Source organism: Thunnus albacares, chromosome 14, assembly GCF_914725855.1.
Source record: "Thunnus albacares chromosome 14, fThuAlb1.1, whole genome shotgun sequence".
Lineage (NCBI taxonomy): Eukaryota > Metazoa > Chordata > Actinopteri > Scombriformes > Scombridae > Thunnus > Thunnus albacares.
This window is the reverse complement of record NC_058119.1, coordinates 4,963,393-4,978,634: the sequence shown is the minus strand read 5'-3', so window position 1 is coordinate 4,978,634 and position 15,242 is coordinate 4,963,393. Positions and strand designations below refer to the sequence as shown.

The 15,242-nt window shown below is 42.3% G+C and overlaps 1 protein-coding gene across 2 annotated transcripts in view; it reads left to right on the top strand.

Annotated features, from left to right (window-relative positions):
* The window catches only part of sertad2b (SERTA domain containing 2b), a 41,996-nt gene extending 26,754 nt beyond the window's left edge, over positions 1 to 15,242 (top strand). For both annotated transcript variants that reach the window (XM_044372767.1, XM_044372766.1), the window contains exon 2: positions 9,863 to 15,242. In XM_044372767.1, coding sequence (XP_044228702.1) covers positions 9,867 to 11,168 — 1,302 coding nt within the window. In that variant the 5' untranslated portion in view covers positions 9,863 to 9,866 and the 3' untranslated portion in view covers positions 11,169 to 15,242. The remainder of the gene's footprint in view (positions 1 to 9,862) is intronic.

The window sequence follows — 15,242 nt, the reverse complement described above, 5'->3', positions numbered from 1 at the left end:
GAAGCCGTGTTGTCAACAGTATGAAAGATGCACGAAAGCCATTCACAAGCACACATACTGTATATGTGATTTAATTTTCATTGATCTTTCATGTGAAGCTTGTTTCTGTTCACCTGTAAACCAGCTGTGAGGTAGTGAAATGTGTGTTTTTTGCAGCGTACATGAAGTGATTTAGTGTCTAGTGTGGGACCGTCTCAGTCAGTGAGGCTGTTGTGGTGAGTGGAGGGGCCTCTTGTTTCGTAACGTGCACCACAACACAGCAGTCTGCTCTTTCTAATGACAGTGGCTCTTCTTCACTTCTGTCGGCTCCTCGCGCGGTGACCCTCGAGCTGCACGTATGTCACATCTCAGGATGTTTTTCTGAAGGGAGGACACACGACCACGTAGTCTCGCACCAGACCACAGAGTCTGATCAAAAGCTGAAATCCATCTGAGGAGGAGTTGGTAGACAGGTGTGATGCAGTCATACAGCTGTCTGTAGATGAGCAGATAACCACAGTGAGAAGAAGGGAAACCTAGTTTTTTGTTGCATGGGGAACCCCTCGGGAGGTCCTCGGTGTCTAGATAAAAAAAAAAAAAAAACAACGTAGATTTTAAATTTCAATTGAACATTTCCAGCTAAAATATCTATTCTGATCAATTTACAGTCAACAATTTACTGCTGAGATTATTTAACAAAATGTGAAAAAGTAATATACCTTTAATTTGAAAATCCACTCCCTTTTATTCATTTAGCAGCCAGTATTCCCTCCAAATCCCTTAAATATCCTCCCAGCTCACTACTGGTATCTTCCCACTCAACATATCAATACTGATCTGGGAAGAAATTTTTGAATTTAGCGGCAGTTTAACAAAATAAGAGCGTATCTTTAACACATATCCTCACAGGCAGTTTTAAAGAAACGTATGGGAAGCCACAAGAGAGGTTGCAGGCTTTTACTGTCAATTTCTAAAGCAAGAACTCAATGATATGCGAGTTGTGTTGCTGAGGCTACCCTGTGAGGGACGGATGTAGCAGCCTGCTCTATATTGTATACCTTCACTAGCTGAATTCCTGTAAGCAGTAATAGTAATAAGGCTCCCAGTGCAGCAGCAAGGCTCGCACTGGGTTGATAAGGATTATACTTAAGTAATAAGGGTGCTGCCGGCAGGGAAAAAATGATGACACTTGCAGCACTGAAGCATGTGCTGCTGTAACAAGGTGGGCAATGTGGTAATAAGGCCCATACTGCTGTGATACCACGGGCGCTGCAGTAATAAGGCAGATATACTGCAGTAATAAGGCGGATACTACTACACACCCAGTGACCAGACGTATCGACGCCGTAGATTTCTGTAGTTTTCTGAGGCTCCGTCGCTGGAAGTGTCAAGCTGTGTTTTCTCCCTGAAGAGGCTCGGTGGAAAGAGTGGAGCGCTCAACGGCATGTAGACACGTCTGCTGACCTAAATCTGCTCTCTTCTTCTGCCTTTTATTTATAGACTTAAGTGTGTGTGTGTGTGTGAGAGAGAGAGAGAGAGAGAGAGAGAGAGAGAGAGAGAGAGAGAGAGAGAGAGAGAGAGAGGGAACGTTTGTGTGTGAATACACTGCTGACCAGAAATCTGAGATGGACAGTCACTTATTTCACATAATGTGTTTGTTATTGTGTTTTAATATAGAAATTGTGTTAAAACTATACATGATGTAAACTTTTTGCAAAGCAGTGGATCATCCCTGTAAATAACCTTAAGAAGATGTTAAAAGCTTATTAGAAATCTGGATTTTGCTGTGAATGAAAATGATCGCAGAGAAGAAGTGAAAGGATTGATAAGAGCACCTGTCAGGAGTCTCTGCTGCGACTGGTAGACGTGCTTTCTGCCGTAGCTGTGATCAGAAACCTTCTACAGTCTAACACAACAACCCAGAACCCAAAAGTATTCAGCTTATTTTCATATATGACAAACAAAAGCATCAAATAGTGACATTTGACAGTGAAATTCTGACAAATTGGTTGCCCTTTAATTACTGACTGTAGTTTCATTATGAGTTCATTATGAGAAAAGTATTTACAAGTCAATGACTCTGTTGCTTTGCCCCCGACCTTTGCACTCCCTCCTCGCTCCTTACTCCTTCACACTGCTTGTTATGTTGATAATCTGAACCTGAGATCAATCTCCAAACTGCAGACGCCTTATCTTGCAATGCAAACACTTTCAATCAGCTGTAGAAAGAGCCCAGCTGTTCGTTCATACAAATACAAATCGGGATCGCCCTCAAAAATGAATGTTAATGCAGTTTACTGTCGACAAAAACAAGCATTCAGCTCACTTTTAATCAAAAGAGATATCTGAGGATCAAAGAGCGCCTTGGTCAGAATCCTCCAGACGTCACTCAAACACAAACTCCTGTCGTTTTGTTGAATCTATCCTGAGCTTCCCATGCCGGGCGCTCACACCAGTGTCTCTTTATTAATGGGATGCTGCATGTTGCGCAGTAGAAGCTGGGGTGTTTTGTAACCAGGTCCGTCATTATGTAAGAGATCGTAGTGAATTCCCTGTCTGATACCCAGCTGACCCGTGTCATGTGAGCGTTTATGATCACTATGAGGGAACACACGCACGCACACACACACACACACACACACACACACACACGTACGGACATTGTTACCAGCCGCATGATTGGCTTATTTATTTTGCTTCTGACTCTCCTCTACCATCTGTCTGTGGTTGTTGTGGTTCCACAGCAGCACTTCTGAACACGTTTCAGCATATTTCAGATTAAAAGCGCTCGATTTAGTGATACTGTTTAATGTAACTAACACTGGTCTGACTCCAGGCTAGAATATAACTCACAGTCATATTATAACATTAAAAGTTGGCTTAAAAAAACTGCAAAATTAAGCCACTCGAGATAAAAAAAAAACAGATTAAATGATCGTTTTTAATTGTTATTCACCATCTCCATCACACGTATGAACTGAACCTTGATTTTTTTTACCTTGATAAGTCTTGAAAAATGTAACGGTGTCACTTCAGTGTTTCAGGTTTTGGAGTACCACAGAAAGAGCAGCTGTTGGGGGGGAAAAAGACACACATGTTTTCCTGGTGGAGGGAATTTGCCTGTTATTTTGCAGACCAATGCAAAAGAGCGGCTCAAAGATTTCAGAGGAAAAAATAGCTGGCGAGCTTTTCGATCGTGATGGGTTATTCATGAATACCAGGTGTAACGGCGCAGGAACTCAGAAAACTGTAATAAAGCAGTATAACGTGAGTAGATCTAGCTGCGGTGGCGTGTATGGTAGCAGTAGTAGCGGCGGGAGAAACAGTAGTAGTAGTAGCTATCGTCATGGTGTAACTGTATCTTAAGTTGTGTGTGGAAACATAGCTGCTATTGAGTGCAGTGGGTCTGGTCAGGCGAGCACTACAACGCACTATCTCTTCCTCTGGGTTTTGTCTGGAATGTGTTTACTAGTTCTACATTGTGTGTGTGTGTGTGTGTGTGTGTGTGTGTGTGTGTGAGTGTGTTTGTGTTAGGGAGAGACACACACACACACACACACACACACACACACTGAAGAGTGAGTTAGACAGTGTCGTCCTCATGTGCAGAGCTGGATGCGTTACGGCGAGGAGGAACACAGTCATGCCAACGTGCTACTGTAAGAATATGTCATAGTACGCATACAGCACAGTGCTACATCTACCTGCAGCAGTGTAGCACGTGTGTATGTGTGTGTGTGTGTGCGGCCATACTTTGTGCATCCAGAGAACCTGAAATAGCCCGATGTGGAGGTGAGGGGGAGGGGTGGATGTGCAGCTCAGGCATGGAAACCAGCGTATCCGGTTACAGGATCATAATATCACTGCAGAGTCCATCCACTAGCACTGCACTACTGCATGACACACACACACACTCACACACTCACACACACACACACACATACATACATACACTACAGCCAGCTCTTGCATGCTCTATGCATGGGTGTGTGTTTGCAGGCACAGTTGACAGGCGAACACTCTCATGCATGCACACATATTTGACATCACTAGTGTTTTTATCGTTTGCAGCCTCGTTACATGATCAGATTTATACTTTTCATTTATTCATATGTTGCTGCTCGGTTTATGTTGGGCCCACTTGCCTGAACTTTGCACGTAATATTATCGTAACACACACTTAGACACCGGTGTGTCTTTCTGAGATGAAATGAGAGATTTTGATGCTGTTCTACTCTATTGCAGTTAACTCTTACCAGTCCTCTTATGAAGGAGACAAGCGGTGTAAGCCTGGTTCTCTGTGGTTGGTTTTTTTTGGGTTTGTATCAGGATATTTTGGTGATATTTTAGGCTGTAGGCAAAACCAGACAAGTGTTTATTTTGAGAAATCTTGCTACCTGGTGTTCTTTTCACAGATGGGATCACTGTGGAGCAGGCAAAGCTAAATGCTGGATATCAGCTCACATTTTTGCAGAGGACTCGTAAAATAAGATGAGAGCGGAGCTGCAACATAATGATGATTATTTACATCACTGATTATTTTTTCAATTAATTGTTTAGTCTATAAAATGTAAGAAAATTGTGAAAAAAAAATGCACATCACAATTTCCAAAAGTGCAAGGATCATATAAGAAAAGCAGCAAATCCTCACAGTTGAGAAGCTGCTGTAATTTTCTGCATTTTTATTTAAGAAATGTCATAAATAATGATCAATTATCTACACAATTTCATTTTCTGTATTTCACAAGACGCCTGAGTGATTGTATGTATTGATATTGTTACAAGTAGTGTCATATCTTGACACTCATATGATATTGGACTGGATTGAACCTGATTGTAGTGTAATACAGCATTTTCATCAAGTTTCAAATCCATACAGCGTCAGTTTACTGCTGCTACTGCTGTAAATACTCTTGTATTGTCACAAACACTTTGTGTCCAATTTAAAAGTAATGATTACTGAAAAAAAAGCTTATTGTGAGCTTCGGTTTAAAACTATCAGTAACGCCGCTGACTGACCTTCAGAAGTGCTGATTGGTTAACCTCTTGTCATTGCCGGTTACCTCTTTGCTCCAACGCTTCTGCTATATTAACCTCATGGAAAACCTTACTCGTGAGACAGTTTTCAGTGGTGCGTTAAGTCACAGTGACCTTGAACGAAGACCGCGGCTCCATTTTGGATTGCAGTACTCCTCCGCCGCTGTGCGTTATCTACGACTCATTTATGATCTGTTGTGTTCATATCTAGAAATGGCTCATAGAGTGTAGGATGGTCCTGGGCCTGTGAACTTTGACAGTCAAGTGGAGAGGGGAGGGGGAGGGGAGGGGGTGGGGGGAGAGGAGGGGAGGTGAAGAGCAGAGGGAGGATGAAAAAGAAAGATGGAAAAGACATAAAGGAAAGAATGAGTGAAGAAGAGAAGAGGTGGAGGAGAAGGAGAGGGAAGAGGAGGATAATGAAGTGGAATGTAAGGGGTGGGGCACCTCTGGTATGTCAGCCCTGCACTCTGTATGTGTGTGTGTGTGTGTGTGAGTCTAAACACCCTGCCATGAGTCAGTGAGTCAGACATGCGCAGCTGCTTCGCCTCTCAATCACACACTCGCAAACTGCTTTGAAACTAACTCTGTCGCTCTCTGTTTCTGTCTCTCTCTGATTCGCCATTTTCCTCAAAGCTCCATGAGCTGCTGCAGTCAGTGCAGAAACTGAAGTAGTCAGCGGGAAAAAAGTCATGGACACCTAATGCTCAAATGAGCGGAGGATATGCGGTTGATCATAAGAAAGCATTATGATCGGGGCTCGACATTAACTTTTTAAGGCACTTGTCCTTCGCACAAGTAAATGTACCTTTCACAAAGTCACTTGTCTGGGTAAAAATGAGAAACTAAAGACGCTCTAACTTCCCTTTCATTGGGAATTTTATGCTGTTGTTCAACATCTGTGATGTGAAAACATCATTTCCACATTTCCACACAGTGCACTGCAGTGTTTCTCCTGCCGGCTGCAGACAGCACCGTCAGCCCAACAGTCCAACACACTGAGCACAAGTAGTTTATCCGACTTTGCTATTTTATACTTATATGATATTATTGTTAGTGATTGACATTGACATTGTTCAAGGTTAAACATGAAATATAAATATCATATTACAGTAGGGTTTCTTATGTCCTAGGCCTGAAAAACTGTAAATGTAATTATTGGACTGTCTGGTTGCACTACTAGACTAACTTACAGTTACAATGACTGGAGGAATAAATGCAATATAGGGATGCTGAGCAAAACTCGGGAGAGACTCAGCAGCCAGACATCGGCTGAGATTGTCACTAAAATGAGAATAGCTGGTCCACCTTAAAGGTCAGTCCACCTTAAGTGAGCCTGGTCAGGTTAGGCTAACCTGTTGTCACTAACTTTGGGGTAACCCCTTCCCTTTATCAGCAGGTAAGCGGGACACGGGAACTTAAAATAGCCAAGTAATGAGTGGTACATAACCTGAAGACAAACGTTTTTTTGTTAGTTTGTTTTCAATGACTTTAAACTTGTGTGGTGGGGCGAGTAAATTTCTCTTCCACTTGCTCTACAAAAAATCCACTTGTACATTTGCTCTGATGTTTGTCCAGCTCTTGTAGCTCCAAACTTCAATAAAAAACCTGCAAAATCACCAATAATCCTGAATCTATACTAAATAAAGTAAGCTCATGTTAAATGTCAGGATGATAGGAGCTTATATGTGCGTTTGAAGATGTTTTCAATCAGTCTTCCTAGTGTGAATGTCACAGCTCACTGCTAGGCTCCAAATTGTTTCCCTGCTTTGAGGGACTTTTTACTTAACTTGAGCCACCTGGACTGAGATGCATCAAAGAAGAAGTAGGAAGCGACATGGCTAAAACGTTATGAAGAGTGTCTTTGAAAAGTAGATGTACTTTTACTTGAATTAGATGTCTTACATTCTACGTGTCTAACTTTGACATCACCTGTATTATATTTGTTTTCTGGTTTCCCTCCAAGGAACTGAAACACGGAGACTAATGGCAGTTGAAGCATCCATTAGCGGCGCTAACTACTGCAGAGCTCATAAATTTGTTCCTTTGGGGGAAAATTTTTATTGTTTATTGACCCAAATCAACTAATCAGTCAATGTGTTTGTGACAAGTTGTGCTTTGTTTGCAGCTGGTTTATTTTCAAATTATACGGCTAAGAAAAGCTCCAATTAAACCAGAAGTTGCAAAAAGGTACTTTACAGAAACATTGTTCAGTTGGAAGTAATTATTAAACATTTACTCCTCTGAAAACAGTTTCCGTTTTTATGTTTTTCCTTACAGATGTCTGTTAAAGCAAGAATGTTTTGAGTAATGCCGGGATCAGACTACACGATATTATTGTCTTTCACAATGGTCGCCATGTCATAGTCACTGCTCATGCTAACTACTGACCTCTGGTGTCTCATAAAAGCTTACAGTGTTGGCTGCGCTTGCTAGTTGCATGTTAAACAGCTTTTATTTTGCTAAATGCGCCAACTGTATTAAAGGAATAGTTCGACATTTTGGCTTGTTGGCTGTCTTGCTGAGAGTTAGATTAAAAGATAGACACCACTCTCATGTCTGTTTATCAGCTGTGGTGCTAAAGCCATGAAGCGATTAGCTTAGCTAGCTTAGCTTAGCTTAGCTTAGCATAAGGACTGGAAGCAGGCTGAAACAGCTAGCCTGGCTCTGCTCAGAGTTAAAAAAAAATGCCTACCAACACCTCTTAAGCTAGTTAATTAACAGATTGTAACACTTTGTTCATTGTTTTAGAGCAGATACGCAGGCTAAAGACAAAAGGGTCTCAGGATAGAAGGTGTTGGACAGATTGTTAAACCCTCTTAGGCACATTAGTGATTAGTTTGGATCTAAATTAAATTGATTTGACTTCACAGGGCAGTTCAGCTGAGAGGAGCTGGTCCAGTGGTTTTTACATAATGTTAATATGAAACCGCACATGTACAGACCTTCTTAAGTGTCTTGCTCAAAGGCATCTCAGCAGCAGTTGTAGTAGAGAGCCCAGAGAACATCGCTCATTACCCTTCCACCTTTTACAAGACTAATCTAAATCTCTCACCTCCTCCTCCTCCTCTTCCTCCTCTTCCTTCCTGCCCCCCCCCCCAGCCCAGCACCCCCCTCTTTCCCTCCTCCTCTTCTTCCCCCCCCCCCCCCCCTCCTCCTCCTCTTCCCCCCCCCCATCCCATTCTTTGTCATCTCTTTGGGTGAATTCCCAGCTGACTCTGTTTGTCATGGCAACCAACCAGTCGTGGTGACTGGGCCTGCAGCTCACACTTCCTGTGTGTGTGGTTGTGTGTGTGTGTGTGAGGAGACGCATGCGCTGTGTGTCTGTGTGTGTGTATGTGTGTGTGTGTGCAGACAGCGACTGGCTGCATGAGCCTGTCAGCCTGGATCAGACTCAAACACACTGCAGCGATGCCTGTTTTTTCTTTCTTTCTTTCTTTCTGTCTTTCTTTCTTTCTTTCTTTCTTTCTTTCTTTCTTTCTTTCTTTCTGTCTTTCTTTCTTTCTTTTTCTCTCTCTGTCTTTGCCTTAATGTTTGTCTTTGTTCTTTCTTCCTTTCTCTGTAGTAACAGTGACACTATCAGGTAGCTTGATTAGTAAACTGTTGGAATATGTTTTTTTAGGTACTGTGGCTTCATCATCGTGCATTTTTTTTTCTCTTTCTCCTCTTCCACTGTATATCTCCCACCCCCCCATCCTCAACCCTGCCCCACCCCCCCACTAAGTAACTCAATGTGCTATTCTAATATGGCAGGAGGAGGGTGGAGGGGGTTTGGCTTTAAATCTGGCCTATGATCCTGTGGTACAGCAGGGAACGCTGCTATTACATAACTTTGAGTGTGTGTGCAGGGCTACAGTATGCAGCGGTGAGGCTCCCATTGCAGCTGCTCTTGGTTTCAATGTATGTTTTTTTTAAATCCCCTGTTGCAGTAAGCTTGTTGCTTTTAAGCAGCTTCTTGAATTACCGCATTTAAGCTTCTGGGTTTCAGCCGGCAAACTTCACTGCTGAATATGTCGGTGCTTCAGTGAGCTGAGATGTGGTTTGACGGCGATAATCAAATTCTGAGATTTTGTAGTACCACTGGACTTAAATCAAAGGCCAGGCGTGAAATTTTCTGGGAATGTCAAAATTATTTGAGGTGTATTCCAGACAGGAAGGAAGAACAGTTTGTCAAGGAAGTGCTCTGAATTAGTTACAGGAAGCCATTAAAAAGACCAATGGCGGGGAAACCCTGTATTTAAAACAGGTTAAGTTATTAAGAAAGATTTGTTTTTAATATGTTATTCAAAATGTGCTGATTTGAATTTTCACAAAGTTCCCTCTACTGTTTTCTGGCATCCTTAATGTTTTCCCCTGGACTAAGAGGGACTGGCCCAAAAGGGTGTGCTACCATGACAACTCAGTGTAAAATAGCCAAAACCAGGACTATATTATTAATTTCTGATGATATTAAAGCTGAAACGATAGTCCATTAATTAATCATTTGAACAGAAAATTGATCATCATCTTCACAATTGATTAATCGTTTTGAGTCATTTTTTAATCTTTTAAGTCTTCCATGGATTGTAGCGTCTTTTCTTTGTCTTATATGATAGTTAATTGAAAATATTTGGGTTTGGACCAAAATGGACCAAACAAGCAATTTGAATATGTCACTTTTGGCTCTGGTAAATTGTGAGGGGCATTTTTCAAAAAGGATTCATCCAATAATTGAAAAAATAGTCATCAGGTTATTCAATAATGAAAATATTTGTTAGTTGATGTCCTAGATTACAAGCTTAGAAAGGTCACTGATTTCTTAGTCGAGCATCAAATGAACTCCCGTCCTGTCTCTGGTTTTGTTTTCCAGATATATGTTTGGTAAAGGTGCGAAGCGGAAGCTGGACGAGGATGAAGAGGGGCTGGAAGGCAAAACGCTGGAGGCGTCGGTGGCGGGAGGGGGACTAGGCCTCGGTCCGGAAGGCCTGTCCAAGGTATCGTACACCCTTCAGCGGCAGACCATCTTCAACATCTCCCTGATGAAGCTGTACAGCCAGCGGCCGCTTGGCGAACCCAGCCTGGAGCGCCGCGTCCTCATCAACAACATGCTGCGACGCATCCAGGATGAACTCAAGCAAGAAGGCTCCCTGCGGCCGTTGCTCCTGCCGCCCTCACCGCCGCCTGACGACCCTATGGATGAGGGATTTCGCGAGGCACCACCCTCCTTCGGTGTTTTGTCAGCAGCAGCGTCGGCACAGGTGCCCCAGCCTTCTGCGCTGTTGATGCCGGTGATCGTGCCACCGCCTTCACCCCACCCGTTGGTGCCTCCCACCTGCCAGACATCCCACACCTGCCCCGATCGTGTGGAGGCCTGCCCCGCCCCTCTGGAAGCCTGCCTCACTCCAGCCTCCTTACTGGAGGAGGATGGTGGAGATTCAGCCTTTTGTGCTCCATCTCCACCCACTCCTCCTCTGTCGCCTCCCCCTGCGCAGCCTCCACCGTTGCCGTCGGCACTTCTGGGCCAGGTGTCCCCCAGGGTCCCTGTGCCTGCCTCGTCCAATGACGGTTTCGCCTCCGCTCTGAGTGACATGGAGTTGGGTCCTCCCACAGCCATAACAAGGACAGCAGCAGCTAATACTACGACCGTGACTACCTCCCCAACTCCCACGCCACTCACCCAACCCTCCCACTTAGCAGCCCTGTCCCCAACATCCATGGGCCCACCCAGAGACTGCAGAGCCATGGGTGCTAAACCAGAGGCAGCTGGCGTCTTGCTAGCAGAAGGCCGCTGTGCCGAGCTTCGGCCACTGGACACTTTGCCCACACTGCCCACACTGCCCCCTGGCAGCCTAGCAGACATTTCCTCCTCTCCTTCCTCCTCTCCCTCCTCTTCCTCGCCCTCGGGGTTTCTCTCAGACTTGGCGCTGGATGATGTCCTGTTCGCCGACATCGACACGTCCATGTATGACTTTGACCCCTGTACGACAGCAGGGGCCGTGGGCATGACAGCGGGTGGCGGCCTCGCCAAACTGTCGCCAATGGTGACGGCGGACGACCTCCTCAAATCACTGGCCTCGCCGTACAGCGGCCCCACCCCCCAGGTTTCAGCCAATCAGCCTTTCAAAATTGATCTGACAGAACTGGACCACATCATGGAGGTGTTGGTGGGTTCGTGACTAGCAGACACCACCACCTTTGAAACACAAAGACAGTTTAATCCGGAGAACAGACTGGAATGAAAATTTGGGATGGATTTAGGGTTTTTTCCTGGTTGTTCTTTTTATGTTTGTTTTTAAAAAACTCTCTTTAAAGGTCGGTAATTGTAAACATCGATGGTGATGTCAATTAGTACTACTATGACAACTACTACTACTACACAACACTGTGCATGCACTGTGCTCGCCTTTCCAAATATGGAAATGAAGTAACCGGGAAACAAAGACACACATGAATTTGTATTTCTATACTTGTGAGGACCTCCATTGACTACGTTCATTCCCTAATTTAAACCTAATCCTAGTTCTAATCTGTAACACGGACCTAAGCCTTAACCCTGAAAAGTTACTGTAAATAGAAAAAATGAGGACCGGCAAATTGTCCTCATTCTGGAGGATCTTTGCAATCATTCTATCCTTGAGAGGACATTTACTCCTCACAGGTATAGAAATACAAGTGAACACACATAGACATGACACACACACAAACACACACACACACACACACACACACTGAATTCATGGCTTTTAGCAGATGAGTGCCTTTCAAAATGACCACTTATTCAATTCCTGTTTTTACAGTATTTGTTTTTTTTTTCCTAGTTCTTTTCACTTTAACAGCCTAGAGAGGTCACTCCCTCGATGTTTTTAATTTATTCTATTGTATTAAAACTGTTATTAAGTGAGGTAATTTCTCATGATCAAATAATAATTATTTAATCTTTATCTTATTACAGATGCTGTTTTATTTGAAAAGCAAGCATAATAAGTTTTTACAGAATACATTGTTTTACCAGTGTGCTACATATTAGCTTGGCTATATAATTACGCTTCAGCAATAGCTCTAAAACATAGTGGTTTGTTGAAGCCCTTTGATAGAAGGAGGTGTCTGTTCTTGTACGCATCATGTCTATGAATTCAGTTCAGGTCTTGTTTTTTTCTTTACCTTCCTAATTGGCAGGCACATAACTGTGCTGCATGCTATTTTACATAAACACGGTCGTATGGGCTAGTTATCACGCTTCAGTTACAGCAGAATTCAAATGAGCTACACCCACAGGAAAGTGTTTACATTGGAAGCAGCAGCAGCACCAACACAGACTCTCGCATCCCAGTTGGATGGACAAGATCTAAAAAGTCCAACTTGAGCAGAGACTTCAGGCTCCAAAATCCACTCCACCACTTGCTTTTTTCTTTGAGTATTTAATTTGGCTTTATAGGACACAGAACAAATCAGCTATCACAGATTGCAGGGACAGTCATTGCAGCACCAATGTGACTCCATAGATTTCTCAGAATTGCATAAAGAAAAGGAAAGGGTATATTTTAGGGGAAATGCCTTATTTTGGGGGTTTTGATCCAACAGATTTAGCAACGAGTGACAGACAAATTGCAGCGCAAAATTACATATTTGCAGAGTATGTTTACTTGTGTTTAGGAAAGAAGCCCTTATATGCCAAATCTCAGGGTTCTGCTCACCTCTGTACATTGTGCAGGACAGTTTTGAGGTTGACCCCGAACCGCTTGGATGTTTTAAACATATACGATCGCTGAAGGGCTAAATCTGTCTCGTAAATAATTTGAATGTGGATTTCCACCGAAGTAGGAAACCCAAACCATGGTGTTAACCTGATACTGCAACCATGCAAAAGGCTCTGTTGTTTCAAAACACTACTCCCCTGCACAGTCCACTACGCATGAATTTAGGCACAAAAAGACAAAATGTGATGGCTGAGTGCAGCATCTAAGATCTACATGCTGTTTTCCCAGCAGACCACACATGCACACAGTTTTTCATAGAATGGGAGTACTCAGTTTACCAGTCTAATGCTGTGTCCACATTTGAGCCTTTATATGCTGATCTACTGAAGTTAAATATAGTCAATTTTACATAAAATTCCCATTTATATTTCTAAAATAATGGAGTTAATGTCACGTTTAATAATTCAACAACTGAAATACAATTCACAACTGTCCCTAGTACACAGATTTATTTATTAACTGTCATGGATAAAAAATATAGAGGAGGGGTTTGCTATTAAAAGGATTTTTAAAAATAGATGATCTATTAAGTGTTTTAGGCTAAAAACAGCATTACACAGTGATCTATACATTATCAGACTACTGACCTTCATTTAGAGTTTTTTTGTATCATGCATTCTGAATTAGACCAACATGTTGGCACCAGGATAGTTGTCTTTTGATAGTAACAAGGCCTGCAGAGGACACAGACATTAGTCGAAGTAGTTACAGGACAACAAAATAGTACAGGTTTAGGAGACTTCAAGGTGCAAATAAACGGTTAGTTTTTAGGAGCAGAACAAAAAGTTGTGAAATGCCATTACTTGCTGCGATATTCAGAAATATATTCATTATCAATGAATCAGTAAAGGTCAGAGTCATCACTTTGCCTCCAGACAGTAAAAGCAATGTGATTTCATAGGCTGAAATGTTGAAGGGAAAATCCACCCTGGGATACTTCTACAATGTTATTTATCACCAGTCAGTTATGCTCAGTGTATTACAGGACGTATGTGGTGTTTCCTTCACTCAAAACATTTCTGTTTGCTACATTGTATTATGGCTTATTGGGGCAACTTTGTGAAATTGGAATCTCTGAATCTTTGATGAGTTTCTAACATTGTTGAATATCAGTGCAAAATGCTTTTTAAGCCCCCACTGTGAGGGGCTCACACCAAAACCTGATGTTTAAAGCTACATTCATTCTTTTATTGGCCATTTGCGGGCAGCAGAACAAGCTGAAACCAAAATATCTGATATATTATACATCCATAGCATTCATTTGGAGTTGTCATCTGGCCACTTGGTGAACATAAGTCCAATATTCGCTCTCCTTATAGCTCTGTTTTGGTCTCCACCAACTCCTGAAGCAGGCTCTTTAGCTGTGAAAAAGCTCCACTATGTACGCTAGCTAGTAGCTTTGTTTGTAGCTTGTTGCAAGGCATGTAGCATAAAGCGTCACAGCCTTTTCACTAAAAACTACTGCCTGCTGTGGATACGAGCAAAGTTGTTGGACAGGAAACTAAAACAATAAGATAAAAAAAGATAAAAATGTAACGTCAGAGTTTGGTGTTATTGTCTGTGGGTGCATCACAAAAAATATTGATTAGTGCAGCTTTAAATAACATTTTACATCATTTTAGCCTTTTCTGGTACCAGACTCTATTGTAATGCTGTGCAGTGAATCTCATCATTATACATATCATCTATAGTTATCACACAGAGAGACTCTTCAGTGGATTGGAAATATTTAAGGGTGGATTTTTCCTTCAAAAGTAGTTAAGTACTTATTTACCCAACAAACCCTAAACACAGACATGCTGTGTCTGCCAACACAGCCTTGCTATGGTGTAAAATGGTATGTTAATGGTATTTCTAGCAGAATTCCCAGCTGGTGGGACTCAGTAGTTGTTAATGGGACAGAATGCGTTATCTGGAATCCAGTGTGACTCATTTTACTGTGTTAGCCAACAGCAGTGAGGCTGGGGTGATGTTAAAACTTGTTCCAAGGGAGATCATTAGCTCCCCAGCGTGCTTTTGACCTCATCTATTGTGTAAATGAAAAGCATTTTAACTGAATTCAAAGCAGAGTGTGAGCCGAGCAGACGGCAGCACCACCTAATACTGTTTGTAGACGACTGCGTCATGTTTCTTTCACTATGTTTGAATTTTGGAGTGCTTATTTTTTGTCAATGAAGTTATTTATTCATATTGGGTTTTTTTTTCTTTTCTGTGTAAATATATTTATTTTTGATGTGAAGTGAACATTTGGATTGTAAATGCGTGTACAGAATGTGTGGTAGGAATGTACTATGCTCCAGATAGGAATGTATCTGAGTGTGGAAATATGGGTGGAAGCCATTTTTTATATACATAGGTAGTTATATTATCTTGTTTATCTGTTTGTTTGTTGCTTTATTATTGATTTTTTTTTTGTGGGGGTGGCGGCCACAACTTTTTACATCTTTTGTACTCATTTGTTCATCATTTTCCAGTTGAAGGCGAACAGTTCAT